Below are 25,477 nucleotides of genomic sequence, written 5' to 3' on the forward strand. Positions count from 1 at the left end.
TTTAGGTGTTTCGTACTAAACCGTGTGGTTTCGGTCCTTGAGTGAAACTGAGAAGTCGAAGCTTTGGGAGAGTATTTGAAGGCAGCATGGGACAAGTGAGGAAAAAAGAGGAAGAAATCCACGTAGCCTATCTTGCATCGTAATAGTCCAGCCGCGCAATGTCTTCAATGTGTACGTTTATGTAAAGAAACGTTTACTGTCAATTAAGCGGATAACGGTGTTCATATTGGCGGGGTGACGCGGGATAACCCACATTGGTCCCGTTTGCTGAAAGGGAGAGGACTAAAAATGGAGCTGGAAGACGGAGTTGTGTACCAGGACGACCCGGGGACATCAGCGATGATGTCTGAGCGGGTATCGGGCCTGGCCAACTCCATCTACCGCGAGTTCGAGCGGCTCATCGGCAAATACGACGAGGACGTGGTGAAGGAGCTGATGCCGCTGGTCGTGGCCGTGCTGGAGAACCTGGACTCGGTGTTCGCCGAGAACCAGGAGCACGAAGTGGAGCTGGAAGCTGCTGAAGGAGGACAACGAGCAGCTCATCACCCAGTACGAGCGGGAGAAAGCGCTGAGGAAACACGCAGAGGAGGTGAGTTCAATGGAGCTGGATAATAAACCACACTGGGATGGCCAGCATCTTTTTTTTTGTTTGTTTTTTAATTGAAGGCTGCCTCAGGTGCGTTCTCCTCCCAGCATCCCTGAGCGATGAATTAACCTATACACGTGGCCGAGCAGCATCCATGATGTTCATTGGGGATGTAAACAAGGTAGTGTCATGGCTAACGTCAGACTGAAAGGCCCCTCTCTTTGTATTAGCTGTGATTTTCTATCAGGATGGCCAGTGACATATAACACAGTCTCTCTGCTCCAAGGATGGGATGGGTCTCCCTCACTCACTGCTTCAACATAGACATCCTCAAAGCAACCAAAACATCAGATACACCTATAAACTCTATCAGCTCGCCTATTGCGTCAGATAGTGAAGTCACGTCTGAGCCCTGTGAGACCCCGACTGAAGAAACAGCAGGTGAAGTGACTCAGCAGTTTGGCCCATCACTGTAACATAAGTTTAAAAAAAAAAAAAAACACTGGGCAGAGAAGATGGAGACAGACAGGCAGAAAGTATGGTGGCAGTAAAATAGCTGCTCCAGGCAGAAATGTCACAAAACATTCCACCCCAGCTTTACCTAAACTATCCATCATGATGATCATATCACAATATAAAGTCCTCCATTACTACCAACACCCTGCGCTGTCAGCAGGTCATCATCATTTCCATCATTCACCCCTGTGCAAAGCACTTAGGGCCCAGCGTTACCCACATAATCAGTGGTGGAAGAAGTACTCAGATCCTCATTCACACACTCTGGTACAAGTCAAACTCATTCATTTAAGATGCTGGTTAAGTAAAAGTAATGCATTGTCAACAAAATACACTTAAAGTATCACATGTAAAATCCTGTTCTGCCAAAAAAAAAAAGAACTCTGTGACTGATTTATATGTCTTTGTTAGCTTGTTAGAACTGATGTGTCAGTGTGTAAGGTGCATTTTACTGTTCAAGATGGCTGAGCGAGTTTTAACCACTGTATGCACTGCTGGGTTGTCTAGGGCCCCCTCCTAATGCACAATTAAATCTGAGGGGTCATGATATAATTAATGGGAGGAGAGAAACATCTTTGGGTCTCAAACTGTTATTTGAATAAAACCATTAAGTTAAGGGAGAAAATGTTTCTCTGGTGATTTTAACAACAACTTGAACCGCTGGTTTAGTCTTAACATGTTGTATTTTATGACTTTATTCAGTGTTTATCTAAACTCTAAACTCTCTAGCCTAAAACTGCAGTTGTCAAAATAAATGCAGTGGAGGCAAAAGTGCCATACTTCCCTCTGAAACGTAGTTGACTAGCGGCACAAAGTCACAGTATGCGCAAATTACACAAGCAGAGCCGTTCACTGTGCGTGGATGGCCCTTGTTTGTTCCAGGCCCTAGATTTGTAAAATTGGTGGAGTGCCCCTTTAAAGCAGCAACTATGAAATCAAGTCAGCGTCTGCAGCTAAAATAAGTTTAGCTTGTGGAGCAGGCAGCAACCAAGTGGTGCATTTTGTAGCAAAATCTCTCACTTTTCAGTTGATGAGACATTGTGTGTGGTGTGTGCGTGTGTGTGTGTGTGTGTGTATGTTATGTATCATATGATTTTTTTACTGGGACGATTCCTAAGATGTGTGTGGTTTGTTTGTGTGTGAATCTTATGCCTCCTGGCCCTCAGCCTCTGTATGAAGGGCAATGTGATGTGACTCACACCGTCTGTCCCAGCTTGCCTCTTGGAGTCAGGGCATCAGGACAGCAGGGACACTGGCCCAGTATGCTGTGCACATGTTCGACCCGTCTGTATGCACAGTGACAATGAAGCAGAGTGACAACCAGACACACACACACTCACAGTGACACTGACAACAGCATCCTGCACTGTTATAGTATCACATTCTGTCAAATGTAAATGCACATGTAATCATTAAACCAGTGTTTTGGGGATAGTCCTGGGACAGATTCTTTGTCCACAGACCTGAGGAGGAGTGAGCAGGGGTGCGCTGAGCCTGCTGGAGGGTATTACTTCCAGGTCATGTGCTCCTTTGTCAGAGACCAGCAGAGAGGGAGCGCTCCCCAGCTTGCAGTTTTACTTTTTTTTTCTCTCCTTTTGTGTTTTTTTTTTTTTTTTGTCTTGGATTTTATTGTCAAATTCTGGCATCTCAGACTGACCCCCACACCTAACAACAGTAGCAAAGGGTGTCACATTTCTATCTGGAAGGTTGCCTCCAGATGGGTTGATAAGTGTTAGCTTTCACATGTATTGACTTTTTTTTATTTTTTTTTATTTTTTATTTTTTTAGACCTTTTACTCCCTGGGTTGCCCATTCATTACTTTCCAACTGATTGTAGATTTCACAGCAGGTCATTCTGTGGCTAGGTACAGGTAAAACAAAAAAACAACATTTTTGCTGCCTTGTTTGCTCTAATCTTTCATGTAATTTGAAGACAGACATGAAATGAAACAGTATAATTACTTATGATATCGTTGACTGTGTGGAAATCATTGATTTTGATTAAGCCTGAGGCATGTAGCCAGCTGTTCAGACCATTAAAACTAATTTGGAGCTTTTCTCTAGTTTCTCACTAGTTCCTAGCTTTTTTTTTTTTTTTTTTTTCCCCAAAAAATGCCCTTCACAACTTCCAAGAGCCAAAGTTACATCTTTAAACGGCTTGTTTTGTTTGAGCAACAGTGTAAAACCCAATGATATTCAGTTTACTATCACAAAAATCCAAGAAAAAAAGCAAATATTCACATTTGAGAAGCTGAACGTTGTGAATTTTGGGGTATTTTTGCTTTAAAAGTCATGTAAAAGGTTAATCCATAGTTTCAGACTAAGTTTCTGTGGATTGATAAATGGATTTATTTACTGGATTTAAATCTGCTGCAAACATAACTGGTAACAGCATGACTTTGCGTTTTGTTGTCATTTAATGGCATTTAATGTAATCTGTAATATGCGTCTGTATGTCAAAGTACAGGAATATTCATGTGCCCAGAGGAAGGAGGGCAGCCACATTAGGGCCTTGGCTTGCTCAGCTGCACAGGATGTGGACACTGACACACACACAAACAATCTCCCACTCAGAGGTCTGGCTAGAAGGAAACTGGGAGGAACCAGGAATTTCCAGATGAACCAATAAGTTTAAAATCCTGCCCCTCTTGTCTTGATTCAGATATATTTATATATCATACATATGTATATATCCATCATCATGGTACATGTTGTGGAAAATTATGTCTTCACAGTGCTACATGTGACCTGTGCCTTTATGTCCATCCATTATCTATACCACTTATCCTTATGGGCTGTGGGGGGGCTGGAGCCAATCCAAGCTGACACTGGATGAGAGGCGGGGTGCACCCTGGTCAGATTGCCAGTCCATCACAGTGCTGACATATGTAGACAAACAAAATGTGAAAAAAAGTCCATCCTCTCATCTGAGAAGCTGTAACCAGAGAATCAAAATTTTTTCACCACTTTGCCCAAGAAATAACTGAAATAATTAATCGATTATTAAAAGAGCAGCTGATTTTTTTCTTTGTAGACTGATCACTTTAGCTCTGTGTAATATAAAATACATTATACTAATACTGCTTGTGTGTTGCACATACGTATAATGGTGATGGTAGTCTAAGCTCTTTGTGTGTGTGTGTGTTTGTGTGTTTGAGCAGAAGTTCATCGAGTTTGAGGACACTCATGAGCAGGAGAAGAAGGACCTGCAGAACCACGTGGACCGAATGGAGTCCCACTCCCGGCAACTGGAGCTCAAGATCAAGAACTACGCAGACCAGAGTAAGCACAAACACACACACAAACACACACACACACATGATAACTGATTACACCTTGTCATTCTTCTCACAGTCACTGTTCTACATTGTGTTATGGAGAAACATACATTAATTGATACAAAAATTCGGCGATGATACCATTTTTCTTTTTAAGCTAGTCTACTGTCTTCACGTCATCTTCCTCACTACTTTGATGTCTCTCTCACGGTTCTTTACACACACACACACACACACACGCTCACACAACCATACACACAACCATACACACTCTCTTTCTCCCTCTTCGCGGGGGTAACACTAATGGGATTATAGGATTTCTGTTATTCCCACACTCCTAATGCGGCACTGCATTACCGCCCATCGTATTGGTGGATTAAGGAATGGAGGCAAAGCAACTGGCTCAGATGCTCTGTCGTGTTGGAAGTAGTGGATTCACACAATGGCTGGTCCAGTATCAAGCAACACAGCTGCTTGAAGTGAATCATTCATTCACACGAAGCTGTGAGGGGGAAGAAAACAGGATTTTTTTCCGTATCTTAACTTTTGGCAAACATGAGTAGCTCAGTGTCTGGTTTATTCTGGAAAATCAGATGTTAGTTATTTTGTGATTTTTTTTTTTTTCCTGTTGTCACTCATAATTTACTGTTTCCCCTCTTTGGGAAAATTGGAGATTCTTGAGTGTAGCACCCTCCATAACTACTTAGTGGGTCCAACCATTCCTCCGCCACTCCCACTGAATGGTAAATCATTTATTCATCAGTATGTGGCAGTACCTGAGTTGATTGCGTCCCGAGGCACTTTTAGGACCGAGTCCACAGCTACTGTAGAGTTTACAAGGCAAAGGCTAGTAGCAGATAATAGGCAATGTGAAGTGAAGCTTAGATTTTTAAAGCCACTGTCCTGGCTATTGTCTTGGCTTTAATTTCACTTTCCTGGCACTTAAGAGACTAGTAATCTATCATTTTTGTTTTGTTTTATTTGTCTCTGTTCTGTACCCCCATCAGGGACACTATATGTGAAGGCTGGGCCATAAAATGATAAAAATAATGTCATCATAATCATGTTATGAAGTTAAATTGCAATATAAAATTATATACCTTCCCTCAATAGAAATATAACAAGTTGAAGATAAATGTCCAGTATATTTAGTTTCCATGCTTAGATGGCATACACAGAAATGAATCACATCGCAGGAATAGAGGTATGCATCGCCCAAGTTAGGTTTTAGATCAGTCAGGTTAAATTTTATCATTATAATTGTAATTATATTGTTTTTCTACCTCAGATTTGTGAAATGATCCATTGTGTTTGCCATGTTCTGACCATAAGATCAATAGTTTTAAAGCCACAATTCACAACCGCCTGGTTTCTTCAGCTGTTGCTCAGGAGCAATAACCAGCCATTAAACTTGAAAAAAATGATGATTTAACATTTATTGTGATAATTTATGTGAAAGCATTTTCGGCTCTATCGCCCAGTCCTACTATCTGTACCATTACACTGAGATCCAGGATGATTGTTCTGAGTGATTTTAAGATATGCTGCTATTTTTATGTATTGTATTCACGTAAGGCCTCAGCATGTTATACTGCATCGGTCAAGCTAAAGGCCTCCAACAATCTGATGATAAAGATTTATACATAGACACACATCTCATCCTCTAGGCTTCCCAGCAGGTTTATGACATTATATTAAATGGATTTAAGTGGATGATTATGCAGCTCCCACACCTCATTTCTGAGGTGTTGTTTTGTTTTACATATCCAGTTAGACTGAGTAATACAGACAGAAAGTAATTTCATTGACCTGTGCTTGTCATAGCCTTAATGTTCAGCCTCACATTCAGCTTCCCCACTCAGTGATTTGTCATACTTGCACGTCACTAATAGGAACACACAGAGGAGGGATTACTTCAGACTACAGCCCGTTCGCCCTTCATTACATGTCCCCGTGAATATGATGACTCACTGATAGCAAAATGAAATCCCCTGGTAGTGTCAAAACACACACACAGGCAAGACATCATCACACAACATGCAGAAGCTTTAGCTGCTGTAATTGATAGTATCCAGGCTTTATGTATCTGTCTGTTGCAGCAACGCTCTGTGTAGCTTAGGCTCAACCTGGCGCACTAAGAGGGGATTAGGTGTTTTTGTCACTTCCTAAATTGGCCCAACATTGAAACTCCTTTGAGTGAGATTACCCCTTTTGCCTGTCTGGCAGAGCAGAATTCTGCACACACCTATATGTATATGATTGCACTGTAGTTCACACATGCCAAAACACAACAGTCAAAAATCTCAGAACAAGATTTGGAGTTCTGAGAAGACACAATGAAGGATCTAAAAGGTTGAATAACATATCTAATATACTCTATAGCCTGCATACATAAGTGTTTTGTTATTGATTAGTATATTCAGATCCTATCCAGATCCTATGTGCAATACTGAGAGTTTTTCATTCCTGGTTCTCTTTTTTTTCTCATTTTTCAAATAATTCATATTCAGTATGTTTCTTGTCTTGTGCCTTGTAAAGTGACAACCTTCAACTGAGCAGCACTGTCATCTCTTTCAGTCGGCAGGTTAGAAGAACGAGAGCTGGAGCTCAAGAAGGAATACAACTCCCTCCATCAGAGGCACACAGAGGTAAGTGGGTGAGGAAGGAAGGAAGGAAGGATGGAAGGAAATAAATGTTATGGAGTTGTGGTCAAGAGCGACATTCATGACTTTTTGCTTTGACTTCTGCAGATGATCCATAATTACATGGAGCATGTGGAGAGGATCAAAATGCAGCAGATTAGTGAGACTTCAGAGTCAAGCACGGCCGGCCGAGTCAGGTAAGATAACACAGGATAAGGTTTGTGTTAAGGAAAACATGGGAAGCCCCTCAGGAAGAATACTATCTGTCATGGCAAATAATATAGACCAAACCTGTGAACAAGTTAATGTGAACTTCCTGTGAGACTAATGTTTTGCCTGCAAATCAAAACACCACCACAGCAAACAGGGCTTAACTGAAACAACATCCTGAGAAAACATGATCAGAATTTTTTTTCTTTTATCGCTCTAGGAGAGAGCGGCCTCTCTCTTTGGGGATTTTCCCCTCCTCTGGTGGGGCGTCTCTGCTAATCCCAGACCCCCAGACCAGAGCGGAGACTCCAGGCACAGAGGGCTGGAGGTTCACCGACCCAGCGCAGCCTCGGTCCAACACTAGCCTCAAGGTGAGTGTGTGCGGATGGCACCTCAATGTTAACTCTTATCACAGCGGGTTGAAAATAAAGAGTTATTCCAGTGTGATTATTTTGTTTTCCTGCAGAGAATAATCTCATGTCAGGATCAGACTACATGATATCAGCCTGACGACACACATGGGGAGTTTGAAAATGAGCGTCAGTGTAGCACAGCGAGAGATCGATGATGCCGTGTTTTTGATGTCCGATCATGCCACATTTTAGAATGCTTTGGCTTTTTTGACTCTGTCTTCCTCCTGATTATTTCCTCATTATCTTTGCTCCAGAGTCTCAGTTGTGTGTCCTATTTGGCGACATTTCAAACGCTGAATTCTGATGATTGGAAATGATGAGAAAACATTGTGTAGTCTGATCCCATCGCTACTCTGTTCGCTAAACTGTCACAAGCAAATGGCAAAAACAACATTACTTGATTCAAATACTGTGATACCTGAATATTAACTACTACCTGAACACACTCACTTGTTTTATCCTTCTGATCAAAATAAGTGTAAATAGTTTCCAACCCCCCCACCCCATAAATATGGAGAATGATATGATCGCTGCAATCCCATTTTGAAGTGTTTGCAGCCCTCCTGTCTGTTCTAGAAGAGTTTTGCCGTTTTGGCTTGGGGTCCATTTAAAAATAGAGAGCCTTTGATAGGCCGCAGACGTGCTTAAGCGTATTTTAGCAGGCATCTGACAAGGCAAGCTCTGTTTTCAGACATCCTCCTCTTTAGCCATTGATGAATATGCAGCCTTCCCCCTAGTGCAGCAGTCAGAAGAGAACATTAAATGTATCTCATGAATATTCATAACTGCAACTATTTTCTTTTTGATGCAGGTGCAAATTGCAATATTGAGCTTCGTCATATGATGTGTATTTTCAGTGGTTTCAGCTCATTTTCTTCACAGGCTATAATGGTTATGCTCTGTCAGCTACAATTAAACTGCTCTCTATGCAAAACAATGATTGGCACTCTCCAAAACATTTTTGTTGCGTGGGCTATGTTTGTATCTGTGGCAGTTAGGACCTGGAGGGTGACAATGTTATTTCATCCCACTGCTGCGTTTTTGTTAAAACTGGGACATCAGCTCTGCGGTGCAGCGCGGTGCATGACGGGAGCGATGCCGCTGTATGGCTCGCAGCCAGTCACCGAGGGAGAAAAAGGGCTAGCTGGAATGTGATTGGTTCTTATGTAATCGGTGCTACAGGACGGTTATTGTTGAGCCATGGCCTTTTAAGCACGAGTGGCTTTGATATGCAGACAGGCTCTTTAGACTTGGACAGAGACGTCATATTTATTTACGGAAGGGGGGTGGGGATGGGTGGGTGTTGCCACGGCGAGTGAAAAGGAACGACAGGTTAATGACATGCACATGCCCGCATGCCAGTCATGATCTAATTTCCATCCACAATATAAATCATATAAGCAAAACCATCCCATTGCCTTTAAAATTGGCATAATTATGTGTATTATTATGTTCATTTCATTTAAAGGGACCTTAACAAAGCAAAAGCACTTAAAAGGATGAGGTCATAGTTTTTGAAGTCTGACATGCCAGTGTGTGTAGTCGTTGGTTGTCGTAATCGTTCCTCTTGTCCGCACTGGCCACAAACAGATCACCTCAAAAATATTTCAGTGTAAATGATGGGGTAACATCATGCTCCTGTTTTTGTGTAAATATGCCTTTTAAGGTTAGCCTCAAGCTAATATGAGGCTTCAGCAGTCTGAGTTAGTCAAATCAAGTGGAGAGCTACCAAAGTTACAGTCTGTTTAGCACCAGATTCCCTCGTGTTGTTTCTGTTCTGTTTAAGTTGAAAACATCAGACATTTGGGTGCAAGTTTACAAATGCAAAGACTTGGAGGACTTGGTTGAATATCTCCAGTTCATATCAGTATGCACATTGCAAGGTGTTTTGGCTGTAGGTTAGACTAAATAAGCAATTAGGTTAGGTTAGGGCAGCTACTACTGATCGCTGTCAGAAAATAGACACAAATTCCAATCACAATTTTCTTGTAGCCTGAGATAATGTCATTAAAAGTCTTATTTCATCTGACCAACAGGCCAAAATCCAAACATGTTCACTTTACTGTGACATAAGACAAAGAAAAGCAGCTCATCCTCACAACTGAGAGGCTGGAACTTGGGGAATTTGGGGGAATTTTGCAGATTATTGACCAATTAATCAATTAATTACTTGTTACAGCTCTACAGTTGGTAGCATTAGTCAGATTTCAAAAAGAAATATTACAGGTACATTATGTACATCATATGCACCACATGTGTTCACACCACACGCATCTGTATATTTTGCCACACACAATAGAACTTTTCCATTCACTTTGCAGACATGCACACTTTGAGGTGTATGCATTTCTCCTGAACTGCTTCTGCACATGTCAGCTTCATTCTTACTCTCCCCCCCCCCAAGCAGTTGGACTATGTCGACCCCCCAAAGGAAAGGGAGGGTAAGAGTGCGCAGGACTCTTCTTGGGGGAATTCACTGGCAGACGACTGCAAGGTAGTTGGATGAGTGGCTTCTAGCGGAAGTGCCGGCAGCAGCAGCACGCCCGCATTGGCTGTGGACAGCACAGTGTTTTTGTGTTCTGCCGTGCGTGTGTGCGTGGGCTTCAGTGGCCTCCTCCACTCTGCTGTTTCATCTTTTCAAAAGCGTCGCCTCTCACTTCATAGACTCTCACTTCACAGACCACCTGTGCTACATGCAACCATGCCCTGTCTGTAGGCTACGAAGGGGTCCTTCAAAATAAGTGCACACAACAATCAGCTGTGTCACAGATGGAAGTGGTTAATTATTAATCTGTCAGATTGAATAACAGCGTGGTTGCATCTGGCCTCTAATATGCTTTTCATTTCAGTTAAAATGCATGACTTTTATATTTCACATGCTTCTTTGTATTTTTGCCTCATTCATGTAGATCTTTACTGATAGATCATTGTTCACTAACATAACATTATACATTTAAACCATATATTAATGCTACAGTTGTGTGACATTAGGCTTAGTCCAGTAGATTTATAATTTCAGTTAATTTTCACTTAACTGTTTTAGTTGGTGTTGTCTGTTGTGCTGTGTATTAGAGGTAGAATGGCAGCGCTCATTGTGGCCATGATTTATGTTCAGTTGACGTTGTGTGAAGCCCCCCCCCCACCCTGCAATTTGTGTAGCTCTGTGTGGACTTTGTGTTTGTGTTGTGCTCTTGTTTCTCTCTCTGCATCTTAAAGACATGCAGCTGTCCTCAATCAATTCACAACCTTCTTTGTGTTCTTAGTGTTTCATGGTTCTTTCTTTTTTGTGTTCATTTATATTATTTCTTGTAGGTTACCTGTTTTTTTCTTGGGCTCCAATTTCACAAAATTGGCCTGTACCATAGTATTTCAGATTTTAGTTTGTGTTTTTAAGCAAAGAGCCAAATGTTAAAGGACCAGTGTGTAGGACTTCGGGAGATAGAATATAATATTCATAATTATATATATATATATATTAGTGTATAATCATGTAAAATCATAGATTGTTGAGTGGAAAATTGTGTTTTCGTTAGCTTAGAATGAGCCCCTCATATCTACATAGAGAGCACTGCCATATTTCTACAGTAGCCTAGAATGGACAAACCAAACACTGGCTCCAAAAACGGCAGTTTGCATTTTTATGTTACCTGAAGGCTACCATAGGTTCTCTTACATGCTTGGAAAAGGGAGAGATGAGGGGAAAGGTATTCAGTTGGTTCCAGTCTGCAAGTTCACCACTAGATGCCACTAAATCTTACACGCTGGTCCTTTAATCAGAGAATTTGTTTTATAGATAGACTTTCAGTTTGATATCAATACAATGCTCTTCCTCTCCACAGTGTAAGAGCTGAGGGAAACTGAGCTCTTGTGTGTTATATATTGCATGTGTAGTGTATGTAGTGACTCTAGTCTATTCTAGTTTCTTTTATAGTTTGTGCATAGCGCTTTCTCTGTTCCAACAACTGTTCATATTAACATGTTAGATCGTAAACTGTGTTGTTATGTTGTTTTCTTTGTGGTCCGAATATGTTCAGTATGCTTTTATTTCTTCATTTTGGCACTGGTTCATTTTATCTGTCATCCTGTTGCTGCACTTTTAGCAGCTATCTGTAAATGTTGTCGTAAACCAGTCCCCTGTGTTTACAGGATGAGTTGTCGGACTTCACCGGCTCCAAGTCGGCCACACCGATGTCTACCACTGCCTCTGACATGGAGAGGGATGATGGGAACAGTAAGAGCACAGAGGTGCAGGCTGCACCAGGGACTAGATCCATATCAGTCGGTAGGATCAAACAACATGAAACTGCTATTTATCATTAGTCATCTGTTATTTTAGGTGGCTACAGAAATCTTTGGCAAACTGGTATGCTGTAGAGGTGTCAAAGAATCTTTGTCGTGGCTTCAATCTAAAAATTTTTAGATTTAGATTTTTACTCACATATCCCTCCTTCTCTTTGGTAATCCGGCTTTTTCTGTGTCTTCTGAAGGTTTGCCTGAAAACGAGGACAGCTCAGATGTGCAGGACATTATTGAGTCCACCCCTGAACTGGACATGGATCTCATTGGGTACAAGCCCTGCAGGTAGGACAGGGGACTTGCTGTTGGGCCAGCTTTTGGACAAAGTTTTACAGGGTAGCAAAACACCACCTCTTGTTATTACTTTTCAGTACCCCTACGAAAGGCATTGAGAACATGGCATTTGACCGCAACACAGACTCTCTGTTTGAGGAGTTGTCGTCTGCAGGCACTGGGCTCATAGGGGATGTAGATGAAGGGGCTGACCTGCTGGGTGAGTACGAACTCTATTTTCACTGGAACAATGTAGAACTGAAATGAAATCATGTAGCAGCAGTCCTGTCAGATCCTCTGGATAGATTTCATCTGGGTTGTTGTGACATGTTCTGTAATGAAACTGAAATGTCTTGATTCAGTTATAAATTGACTCAGTCGTTGTTTAAGTGAAATCTGTAATGACACGTTTTTCCTGGGTACTTGAATATTTACATCACATAAAGTGCTCTGCATAAGCTCCAATGTTTTGCATGTGAAGATGAAGCATATAAATGTTATTTGTTAGAATTATACCATGGCCATGGAAGATACTCAGTCTTGATGTTGGTTTAAGTCAAACAGGGCTATTGAGGCATATGCAGAAAACAAACAGGAGTGCAACTAACAAAGCCACCAACAATATCCACTTTCCTCCAGAGAATAAATCACTGTTATTGTCAGGTTCTGTCAGGATTTCTACCTGATGAAAATTGTCACTGCATTATCAGTTAAAGATACAGTACCTCCCTCTGATGTAGAAAATAACATGTTGCAACCATGACTCTACTTTGGGATGTGGTGTTCTTTGCCAACATTTGTTCATACTATGTGACATCTGAGAATTAGTCTTTATGTGATTGACTACAACTCTTTTTTTTTTCTTGCTTTATTGGTGAAACATAGATCAACACATACAAAATAATGTGTAATAACCCTGGATATTTATAATACTTATCTCTGTAATTACTGCTTTTCTGGGTTTTTCAAAATGGCTGTTTTACTGAAGCTTTCCTACTACGTTTGGCTAATAGCTGTTGTTCTACTGATATTACTAGTTTCAAACTCACCGTTACTCCGACACCTGCTGTTTGCGCCCAATGCTACACCACCTGCTTTGGTCCAGCTGTTATACTACACACTGTTAGCCATCTACCCATGTTAACATCACCTCTCTCTCTCCCGTGTCCCATCCTCTGGCTTTTGTCCATAATCCCAGTGGAATACTCTGGTGTGTATGACCTCAAACCTTTCCTTAGCTTATAACATACTTGTCCCATAATGTCCCTTTGACCCCTTCTCATCAGTCACCCTCTGCCATACCCGCCATCGTTAACAGCTCACAGCTTCTCCTACATTATGTTTGATAACATTTGGCATTCAGTAAGGTTCACTAATGCACTGTTTATAGCTTTTCAGCTGCCTACTTTTGACTTTTGACAAAGTTTGGTGCATGAATGATGGAGTTTAATGCTTCCTTTGTTGGCCTAACTATTCTTTTTACAGCTTAAAATATTTTGTTGCTCTTGTATTTCCCTGTTTTCCTTCTCTCCACTGCTGCTGTTGTCGAATGTAACTAGCCTCAGAGATACGGCAGCATCTCTTCCTTTTTGCTTGCGGAGTCAACAGCTACATGTTCAGCTCTGGCTCCTCCATCATTTTTGGTCATTTCACTGTCTCAAACTATATCCGCATTTCTCCCTCTCTCTCTCTTTCTCTCTCTCTCTTCCTTATTCTTTCCGCCTGACTTGGATTGCATGGTTTTCTCAGACCTTAGTTTGATTGGTAAGCCCTCACCCACTCTATCCATCCTTCTCCTGTCAGTCATGTGACATGTGCTGTGGGTTCGTGTGTTGTGGTAGTTTCTTGTGCTGTGAAACCTACAGTAACAAATATCTCACTAGGAGATATTTCACATCTTACGTAGTGCCTTGTTGGATTTGATCGTAGTACGAATAATCTGCAGTGGTGCATTTTAATACGTAGAGCTTATGTAGTCACTGCTCCAGTTTGTTGTTAGATTCTTTTTTATGTAATATAATTGTAACATCGTCATTAATCCTGTTCAGGTATGGGCCGGGAAGTCGAAAATCTAATTCAGGAGAATTCACAGCTGCTTGAGACAAAGTAAGTACAGCATTTAATGTATTTTTTAAAAATTATTTTAGATGTGCCTCACACCCAGAGGAAAAAAAAACAGAATAATTATGCTAAAATGTCTTTGCTCCTTGTCTCTCCAGGAATGCTCTGAACGTGGTGAATAAAGACTTGATATTGAAGGTGGACGAGTTGACCTGTGAGAAAGAGATGTTGCAGGGAGAGCTGGAGGCCGTGCTGCAGGCCAAGACCAAGCTGGAGGACAAGAACAAAGAGCTGGAGGAGGAACTCAAGAAGTACGTAACGTAACATAATGGGCAGCGCCTAGCAATAAATCATTTCCTATGTATCTTGCATATATGATAAATGGAATCTTTTCCAGAGTGCGACTGGAAGTGGAGGAAGTGAGACAGAAAACTAAAGATGAAGAAGATGTGAGTCCTCCACAACTGAACGTTTCCTCAGCCTTACACATATATATACTATATAAGATGTGTATCCTGTTTCTGTCGGGACGCAGCCCATTCCTAGAATACTAAATGTATTTCTGTGTGGTCATGTGGGGGTTTAATTGTGTGCTGCCACAGAGTGATGTACCCACAGCCCAGAGGAAGCGTTTCACCAGAGTGGAAATGGCCAGAGTGCTGATGGAGAGAAACCAGTACAAAGAGAGACTGATGGAGCTACAGGAGGCTGTGCGGTGGACCGAGATGATCAGGTACAGATCAAAGGGCTGCAAATTTACACATGTACATAATCCCGTGTATTACCTTTACCTGCTTGTCTTTAAACACGATCTTCATCTTTTCCTCTTCTTTAGGGCCTCAAGGGAAAATCCAACACTCACAGAAAAAAAGAAATCCAGCATCTGGCAGTTGTGAGTTGTCTCAGTTTTTTAAAATACTACAATATCATCTGCTTTTCGTCAGGGCTTTAGTTTTGACAGCCTTCCAGGTTAATTCTTGTGACATTTTCTCCCAAATTATTACAAATACATTTTTTTTTCTTATCTCTTCTGCGATGTGCTATTGAATTGGCAGCATTAGGTAACAATGGTTTAAATAAACCTTCTCCCTGCCAAACCTCTCTCTTGCCCTCCATTGACACAGAACTGCTCCTCCATTATAAATGGATCCAACTTTGATCTGTCTTTATCCATATTATCTTTGCTCTCCGTGCAGTGCATCAGTTGTTGTTATCACGAACTGCTCAGACATGACTCTCCCTGTGCCCCCGGGCTTTCCTGTCTCCCGCCTGCTGTGTGCCTTTTGATGTTTTCCCACTCTGTCTGCTCATAGGGAGCTACAGAGGGACAGAGTCTCCCCAGCAGCCTAAATACATGTAAATGCTCTGTCAGGTACCTGCAAATCAGTTAGCTTTTTTTTTTTTATTATAGTTTTTAACAGATTTAATGGATGGCTTAACAATTAAGCAGTAAGCTAGAACCTCATGTGTTATTTGATTTCAGTTGTACAAATATGCAATAGGAAATGACATCATATTATCACTGGAGAAACCTCAGTTTTCAGTGTGTATTTCTTTCAGCGTAGGTTTTTTTTTTTTTTTAAGGAAATATGTCAACAATTTTAACAATTCTTCCCCCTTCTTTTCTGCACGGCAGTTTCTATTATATAGTTCATATGGAAACTAAATTGTAAAAGACAGCATGATTGAGCACCATTCTGACACTATGAATTAGATAATAAGATATTTTATTTATGTTTTATTCTTTGAACTGTGATTTTTTTTTTTTATATCTGCTCATCTGGCATCACTTGTATATACACATGCTAGATGGTTGATTGAATTTGTACATGGGTGGATGCTGCTTTTCAGAGAGGGTATTAAGTGGGGCAGCACAGCTAACCTATCAGTCATTTTGTGATAAGAACATCAAATTTGGTGAACGATTGTTAAATGATATTTTGAACTATGCCACTAATTGTTATGTTTTATTTTGGTGCTAGTGACACGTACAGTAAGTCTCTCAAGACTACCTTGTTGAAGTGTGAGACTATTTAACTTGATAGTTAGATGCCATTGATGGTAAAGACACAATTAGGATTTGATAGGAAGTGATCAGCAATGCCACAACTCCCAGCATGCTTTATGTCACTGTACAGTAAATGTTGGTGGTAGTTCTTCCTCGGTTGTCTGGTTGGTTGGTGACCCCCCTCCTACCTTGCTTTTTCCCTGCACTCCTGTCGGCTCTGTTTCCCTCTTGGCTTTCTGTAACTTCGCCTCCTGCAGCTTCAGCAGACTATTTAGCTCCTCCAGTGCCCCAGCTATGAAGAAGGTGGAGTCCCAGTCCAATGTGAAATACAACGCCCCGGGCAGCCTGGTGAAGAGGAGTAGCACCTTCTCCCAGTTCCCCACAGAAAAGTCCAAGACCTTTGACTTCCTCAATGAAGAGTGAGTTATGGAGTCAAGTGAAAAAGGCGCAGAGTGTGAACCTTGCATAACCTGATGTCCATCATGACTCATTTTAGCAATATTTTCACCTAATAGGCTGCAATAATGATCATGTATATAATGTATATGTTAGCTGATCACGTGTTCTGTCTTTGCTCTTCTTGTAGGAAGGACCAGTGCAGTTCTCCCTCACGTAAAGAGCAGAAGAGAGCCCAGTACAGACAGGTCAAGGCCCACATGCAGAAGGAGGATGGACGAGTCACCGCGCACGGGTGGAGCCTGCCCAGCAAATACAAGGTGGAGAGTGAAGGTTTCAATAGGAATTAAGCAGAAGGAATACTCCATCCATTATCTATACGGCTTATCAGTTAAGGGTCGCTGGTGGCTGGAGCCTAGAAGGAATATTGATCAGTGATTTTTATCAAGACTGTCAGTTTTAGTTCAATTCAATTAACTCTTCTACACTTTTTTGAAGAAGACATGATTTTAAATTGTCCACCAGACAGAGTTATAGGTGCAGATGTGTCCATATCTGTCCTATAGTAACGAAACATACAAAGCAGCCCATTTAACATAGTAGGAAACAAACCAAAATCAAGCATGAGACCAGTGGTTTCACTCCATGTTTTGCTGATTCAAGTTAATGCCATTCACTGAATCTGCACCACATTTCCAAAATGTTTCCTGAGTAGCTGGCTTAAAGCAATGTTGATTATGTCACCTTTTGGGTGAAAATCTGTGGCCTCTACATGTGCTGTCTATATCCTGACAGGTGGCAAATGGTGGACAGGTGGAGAACAAAATGAACTTACCTGTACCAGTATACTTGAGACCTCTGGATCAGAAAGATGCTTCTATGAAGGTACGTTATTACGTACGTAATTTGCTACGTAACAACATACAATACATACAGTGTGGCCTTTTGTGCATTTCCATGAATTCTGAAGAAAATGAGGTATTTATATTGTGTTCCCTCTTTGTTTCCCAGCTGTGGTGTGCTGCAGGGGTCAACCTGTCTGGGGGGAGGATAGCAGAGCTTACTAAGCAGACGAAGGGTTCTCAGAGTAGCTTGGACCAGTTGGAGCAAGAGAATAAGGTCAGAGTAAGTACTTTAAGGAAGAGGCTGTTCTTACTTTCTAGTGCTTGAGTATTATAATAATGTTTGAACCAATCCAATGCAAAGAGTCCTTCAAACTTTACTTAAAATTCTGTGGAAGCTGTTGGCTGATTTTCGTGTTCTCTGTAAGGATCAGGAGAAAGGGGATCAGGAGAAGGAGAAGGAGCTGATACATCAGGACGAGATGTCCAGCAGGGTGTGGGTGTGCACCAGCACCCACTCCTCCACCAAGGTTATGGTACTGGATGCCAGTCAGCCCTCTGACCTGCTCGACAGCTTCTACGCCTGCAACACCCACGTTGTCTGCATTGCCAGTGTGCCCGGTAGGTTGATAGTTTGTTTGTGGGCGTTGGGTTAGTGTTTTTTTTTTTTTTTTTTTTGTAGTTCCTTTCTGATTGTTTGAGTGTGTTTTTCAGGGGTGTTGGAGACTGATTTTACGGCAGGTGAGGAGGTACCCCAGGACCTGGAGGCTAGCCAAGGTGACGGGGTGTCACTTGCTGGCAGCGTGGCCAGCGTGGGCTCTACAGGCAGCGATGGTGCAATGGCAGCAGAAGGGACCACTGCCATCCCCCAGACAGCCAGCTCAGGTGTCACAGACCAGCCGGCTGAGCACAGCGCCATCTCTGGCTCAGGTAGTTATCTGCTGGGAAAAAAATTTTGTTTTACAGCCGCACTGTTATCCACGTTTGCCAAGCTCATTGAAGCCCAGTTCAGGTTCAGGATCATTCCCTCTCCCTTTTGTTTCCATATGGCCCACAGTTGAGCTGTCCAGAGAGACCAGTCCAGCAGAAGACGGGGTTCCCCCAGCGGAGGAGGCAACGGAAGCAACGGAGGCTAACGCTGGTGTGGGTGAAGACGGAGAGGAGGACCAGGGAACGGATCAAAACCAGCCAGGAATCTACACTGAGCACGTGTTCACCGACCCATTGGGTGTTGGACCCACTGACTCCTCTCCCTCTGACACACAGAGGTAAGGAATGATATGATAGATTATGATTTCAGGTCCTCAAACCCTTAATCAGGTAAAACTTTTTTTTTACCTCAGTGAAGATAAAATGTTGAACTTGATTAATGTTTGAGGACCAACATGTTGTTTGTAAAGTCAGTGCAAGAGATCAACAGTTTGTGGGATTTTTTTTTTTTTTTTTGTTCTTTCACAATAAATGGAGGAAACAACCTCCATCGGAGTATCGACTTATAAATAACAGTATATAAATCATGTACAGAGTTAATTTCTTAGTTTTAAAAATGTCAGTCTGAAATATCTCTCATAGGCCTTTACAAAATAAAAATAGAGCTTTTGAGGCATGTATGTGAAAGACTGCTGCCCAGTGAAAACCTCTGTCTTCTGTCATCCAGGGGCTCTGGGCAGGATGGTGTGACTTGCTTGGCAGAACGACTCAGACCCGTCAGAGGGGGAAGTCCTGAGGATGAGCAGCGCCCTCCCCACCATGTGGCTGGGAGCTCAGAATGGATGGTGAGCAGGACAATGGCCACTAGATGGAGCTGTTAGCACAGTAAAAAATATGGGTTGGCCCTCAGAGAGAGAAGGCAGTGATGCTTAACTTTGTTTCGAAAACAGTGCTCTGTTCCTTACCTTTCTGTCTCTTTATTTCAAGTCTTTATGTTCACTCCTCCGTGGCAAGATGGAGGAAGTGCCTCCACGCCATCAAGCTGAAAGACTCCATCCTCAGCATAGTGTGAGTGCAAAGTCGGCTGTGTAGTTATTGAGTGTCAATATGCAACAGAAAAAAAGTCTGAATCAGCGTCCTCGTGTGTTACAGACACGTTAAAGGCAGAGTCCTCGTAGCATTGGCCGATGGGACGTTAGCAATTTTCCACAGAAGCATTGGTAAGTCTGTGGTTTTTGCATTTCATTCAGTTTTTGGTTTTCATACTGTTTGAGATATTTTTTGCCAAAACCTCTGATACCCATTCCATGCTAGCAAAGGCCTCGGTTCCTAAGTCTCTCTATATTTCTCAACAGTGGATGGTCAGTGGGACCTAACCAACTACCACCTGTTGGATCTGGGCCGGCCCCATCACTCTATTCGCTGTATGACCGTAGTCCATGACAAGGTGTGGTGCGGCTACAGGAACAAGATCTACGTCATCCAGCCCAAGGCCATGAGGATAGAGGTAGAACTGTCACCACAGTCAATAAACTTCCTGTCAGACATGTTAGTTTTTTTTTTCTAGTCAGCCTCAACTTATTAAACCTTAGTGTCTGTAGAGGGGGAAAAGTAGTCCAGACGTTACAAAATTTTGACATTTTAACATTTCTGCAATATTCCAACATCATATCTTCTCAACCTGCCACGCCTTGAGCAGAAGTCATTTGACGCTCATCCTCGCAAGGAGAGCCAGGTGCGGCAGCTGGCCTGGGTCGGAGACGGTATCTGGGTGTCCATCCGACTGGATTCAACCCTGCGTTTGTTTCACGCCCACACCTACCAGCACCTCCAGGATGTGGACATCGAGCCCTACGTCAGCAAGATGCTTGGTATACATACAGTTCTGTCCATACCGACTAGTTGTTTCTTTCAGAAATCCTCATCTGAAGTCCTGTAGCTTGAACTGATCTTAGGTTTGTTTTAATGTCGACGTTGCAGGAGTGAGGAATTCAATTTGTGGGTCGAAAGTATCATGCTGACGGTATTTATAGTGTAAAGCTTCTGTAGTGCGATAGCCTGATGAGCAGCATTTGTATATTGTCTGCTCGCAGGTACGGGTAAACTGGGCTTCTCGTTCGTGAGGATCACAGCCCTCGTGGTGTCCTGCAGCCGTCTGTGGGTGGGGACAGGAAACGGCGTTATCATCTCCATCCCAGCTGTCGGAAGGTAACACTCCTGCACCGCATCAACAGCCCCCTCTGATTTACCCCCTTTGTTTTCATAAGGCTTTAGCTGTGTGTGTGTGTGTGTGTGTGTGTGTTAACTGAACTCACATACAAAATTTGAATGCTTTACATCCTGTGTTGGGAAAACATTAAGCTCATTATCTCTAAAATAAAGACCCTGTTCGATGTCTGTCTTGGATGTTGTGATGTATTCTGATGCATTTACATTAATCAGCGTGACAAACTGTGCAGCCTCTGACAGCGTGTTGCTTAAAATGAATGCTCACTCTCTCATATGCTTGAACCAAGCCATAGTAAAACTGTAATAGTGGAAACAAGTGGTTCGCTCTCGTCAAACTCAAGTCCCACTCTGCTGCCTCCTCGACGCTCTCCTCCACTCGCTCTTTCATATTCCACCTCCTCTGGACTCTCTGAGGTGCCTCAGGGATGACTCAGCATCATCCTATACACAGCCTCACCCCTGCTCTCCCCCTCCCCCTCTGGCTTTTTAACCTCTCTTTAAATCCTGGCTGCCATACAGTACATCCTCTGTCTCCTCTCACCGCGTGTCTGCATCTGCGACAGCGCAACAATTGTTACCTCCCAGGCGCTACTTGTTGAATAAAAGACGACTGGGTTGCCATGGATACAGGTCTCACAGTCACTGAGTAGCTCACACGGCACCGTTCGGCAGGTTTATGCCACGCAGCTCTCCTCTCAGTGGAAATGGCGGAGAGCTAGGTCCTCTAGCTTTTCTCCTACAGGCTCGACTCTTCAGTCAGACGCCTAGTTTTTCTATTTGCACGAGTGTTGCACTTTGTTTATGCTTTCAGAAACAATGAGAGCAAACATAACATGAACTGCAGACCACTCTGCTGTCTGTTTGTCTGAGAGACACTGTGTGCAGACCAGTTCAGGCCATAACCTCGTTTTGTCTAGTTTTCTGGACAGAGAATCAGTCTCACGCCCTGTTGTGTAAATATGTCTCCGTGTGAGTGTGTGTGTGCCTCAGTGAGCGGACCTGAGATTTGATCGTCTCACCAGTGACCTCACCATTTATCCTTTGTCTCCTGTCTCTGCCTTCACTGCTTTAATACACCACAGGAAAATACACAAATAAAATGGAACATTTTTGCACAAAATGAAGATAATATTCATTATTTGACAGCAGAAGCTTTTACCAACTTCCCTCTCTCTTATTCTGCAGCCAACAAGACGACAGGAATAGTGCCAAATCGGCCTGGCAGTGCTGTACGGGTTTACGGTGATGACAGTTCAGACTGTGCCATGCCAGGCAGCTTCGTGCCATACTGCTCCATGGCCCACGCCCAGCTGTGTTTCCATGGACATCGAGATGCTGTCAAGTTTTTTGTCACCGTGCCAGGTAAGTGACAAACTCAGACCAGAGAACTGTGGTATGAACAGACAAATGCTGCTCAATTAACAGCTAATAATCAGTGAAAACTGGTAGCCACGTGTATGGGTCAAATTAATTACAGGTCTGAGTAAGTGACATTACTTTGCATCTGATAAAATATCAACAAATAGGATCAATTATCAAAAAATGAGCAGATTAATGGTTGATCTACCCCACCTCTCGCCCAATGACAGCTGGGATAGGCTCCAGCCCCCCCACGACCCTTAATGGATAAGCGGTATAGATAATGGACGGATTAAGGCTTCAGGTGTTTCACAAAAATGTTGATTGCAGCTTCAGAAATGTGAGGTTTCGGTGCTTTTATATACTTTTAAAATCAATATCTTCGGGTTTTGGAGTGTTGGTCAGACAAAACAAGACATTTGCTGAAGTTATTGTGGTGAGTTAAGTGATGAATCGAGAAAATGATCATCAGATTAACTGATAATGAAAATATATCATCTTATAGTCCATTTTTTGAATGTCAGTAATTTGATTTGATAGTTGATGGAAAGTAAATTGATGAAGTCTGACAATCGAGCATTGCTTAATTCAAATGTTGAAAAAAAAAAAGTTCTCATTCCTGTAAACTAAAAATATTTTCTGACTCTTGTTTTTTTTTTGATTCTGTTTGTCACAGGACAGGCAGTGCCTCCTCCAGGCAGTGCTGATTCAGGCTCTGATGACCCTGCATCTGAATCCTCTGACACAGCGACCTCTGAGCCCAAAACATACCTGGTCATGAGCGGAGGTGAAGGCTACATCGACTTCAGGATGGGTGAGTGCACCACGTGTCTCCTACAAAACATTTAAGGCTGTTTTTGAATCGTCATAAAAGGTAACGTATCTGTACTGTCTGACAAAAATAAATGGTTAAACCGGTGCAAAAACAACCAATATCCCCACTGCGACCCACCTGCCAGGCTGTCTGTCTGACTCGTCATCTTCCTCCTCAGGCGACGAAGGCGGCGAGCTGGATGGTTTATCAGAACCGACAGCCAGCCAGCAGTCAGCACCCACCAAGGCCGAGCGGAGCCACCTCATCGTCTGGCAGGTCACAACTTCTCATGATTGAAAAAAAAAAAAAAAAGTACAGACTGTTGTGTCAACGCCAGGACCACCTTCCAACCCCCGCATGCCCTCCTCTAAGTTTTTAATTTGATATTACTGATTGTTCTTAATGCCTGAGTAGTTGACTACTTTGTAAAAAAAACAAACAAAACAATTATTTTTAGTCCATGTTTTGTACAGTTTATTCTTTATGAATTTGAAATAGGTAAGGTGAAGTTTATGTTAACTTAAAGAAAACGTCCATGATCCATGTGTTTCCCCTCTGCTGGGATGCATGTCGGAAAAGCAGGTGCACACAGGAAAAAAGGCCAGGTCAGCACATCTAAAGGTGTGGGCAAAGTTTGATCAGGTAATGTACGTATGCACGTCGTTTGTCTCACAAATGTTAAAAAGGGTTTGGATGTGACAGACAAAAGGGAAAAGCACTTGAATGGTTTTTGCAGTCATTAAGAAGGGAGCAGCAAGTTTTGATTGATTTGAACTAAAGAATATTTTATATTACACGCGTAAGACTTTTACATTTGTTAAACCACATGTCTTCTGTCACTGATATCCTTCCTGTGTTTAGCATTTTTATTATCTTTACCGCTAGGGCTGGGTGTCAAAGTTTAGATCCCTGCAAGTCAAAAAGCATACAAAATATTAAAAGTTCAGTTGTTCTGAGGTTGATTAGCAGCTTGCACGTACACATGGTCCTCAAAAAACATTTACTCATACTTAAATGTGCTTTGATTGAGCAAAAGTTGTAGGCCAAAATATTAACTGAGAGGTTGTAATACTATCGAGTGACACCGAGCCCTGTTTGCCGCAAGATTATGTTTTATGATTATGAATAATGTCTAAGCAGTTTGGGTACTTTAAGGTTCCTGTGAATAGAAGACCCCGCTTACTGTACTCTAGGTTAGCATTAGCCTGCATGGGGAAATCATGTATCCTCGTCTGAACAAGCGCGCGCACGCGTGTGTGTGTATGTGCCTGCTCGCCTGTTTTAAAGCTAAAACCCTTGTTTGTCGTGTGAGGAGAAACCTGCCATCAGCCACCAGCTTTGGTGCTTCCTGTTTGCTTCAGCTCATTGGCACTTTAAAAATGTTAGATGTTACTCGCTCCAGGTTTTGGAAAGAACACCCATGGAAACGTACACTACACAACTGTGCGCTAATTGTGTGAAGGGAACAAAATGTACACATATTTGTAGCGAGGTGGCAACTCAGTAACCAAAGGACGAAAAGAAGAAGCACCGTGAAACTGGACTATTACATTTTCTTTTCATCTTCCAACTTTAAAAGTCTTATGAGTCTAATAATATGAAGGTTATACATGTATATCTTATTGGGAAATAAGCTTGAATTAAGGGAATCTGACTAAAAATAACAATTTTGTGTGGCACCTTCTAATGAACATGCACACAGCACTAAAGAGAGTCTCTCCTTATTGCCTCATCATTCCTTGTTTTGTTGTTACAAATACATTTGGAGGCCTGGAAGGCAAATATTATCATTATTTTTTGTTGCTTTGGGCATTGTGCGTGTTTTGTATTCATCCATGAGACACTTTTTATTAAGTAAAGAGTATTTTGTTGGTGACTGTAACATGGTAGAAGGATACCAATATGAAGCAGGTGTTTTAATTTGTTTTTATATCTGAAAAGTCGGGCCAGGATTGGTCCTCAAGTCCATTTCAAATTAATAACTTTATATTGTGTTTTTGCCATTCCAGTATTTATTTCCTTTGTTATCGAGCCTATCTTGGTTCAGAATGTAACTTTCTACATGAGCAAAATATAAAAGGAGGCTATTGTAAACAAAATAGTCCAATGCGTTTACATGATTGTTAATAATGATGAAATAAAAGAAATCAATGTAATCATGATGGAAATTTTTCACAAAGCGTAAGATCAAAGTGTGCAAACAATAACTTGGTGGTTTTCAAACAGACACATTCATGTACTAAGCTATGCATGTTTTTTTAAGAGAACACTGCTATGTTATCAACTAGATCTCTGTTTATTGCCACCGTTTTGGGTGGGGTGGATGTCTATAGTGTGTGTGTGTGTGTGTGTGTGTTTGTGTGTACAGTACGTGTAGAGGAGGAGGAGGAGGAGGAGCAGGAGGCGAGGCATATTTGTCGGTGTATGTTTGATTTTGCAAATGTGCGGTGTATGTGTGCTCACTGTATGTCCATCTGTAAATCCCCCGGAGACTGGTCACATTACACCCCTGTTGTACCGGGCTTCACTCTGGACACCGTGACGGTGGTTCCTCTGGTCAGTGTTTGCTAAAACAGCATCATAGCCTTATTTTTAACAATCTATTAAATCAGTTTCATGGAGAA

The 25,477-nt window shown here is 42.1% G+C and overlaps 1 protein-coding gene across 1 annotated transcript; it reads left to right on the forward strand.

The window, feature by feature from the left end:
* Positions 1-66: 66 nt before the first annotated feature.
* spag9a (sperm associated antigen 9a) lies at positions 67-25,477 on the forward strand. The gene is given in 34 exon segments (XM_051073720.1): positions 67-513; positions 515-589; positions 4,264-4,384; positions 6,958-7,028; positions 7,131-7,219; positions 7,453-7,603; positions 10,053-10,139; positions 11,792-11,927; positions 12,133-12,226; positions 12,313-12,434; positions 13,964-13,978; positions 14,263-14,320; positions 14,434-14,586; positions 14,673-14,724; positions 14,878-15,008; positions 15,111-15,167; positions 16,541-16,702; positions 16,870-16,999; positions 17,475-17,564; positions 17,691-17,804; positions 17,950-18,142; positions 18,236-18,451; positions 18,579-18,789; positions 19,179-19,221; positions 19,223-19,296; positions 19,439-19,519; positions 19,604-19,671; positions 19,807-19,958; positions 20,151-20,322; positions 20,545-20,675; positions 21,598-21,616; positions 21,866-22,042; positions 22,716-22,853; positions 23,032-25,477. Coding segments are annotated over 34 exon segments (3,927 nt in total). The 5' UTR covers positions 67-288; the 3' UTR covers positions 23,151-25,477.

This window comes from Lates calcarifer, linkage group LG11 (assembly GCF_001640805.2).
Source record: "Lates calcarifer isolate ASB-BC8 linkage group LG11, TLL_Latcal_v3, whole genome shotgun sequence".
In the NCBI taxonomy this organism is placed as follows: Eukaryota; Metazoa; Chordata; class Actinopteri; family Centropomidae; genus Lates; species Lates calcarifer.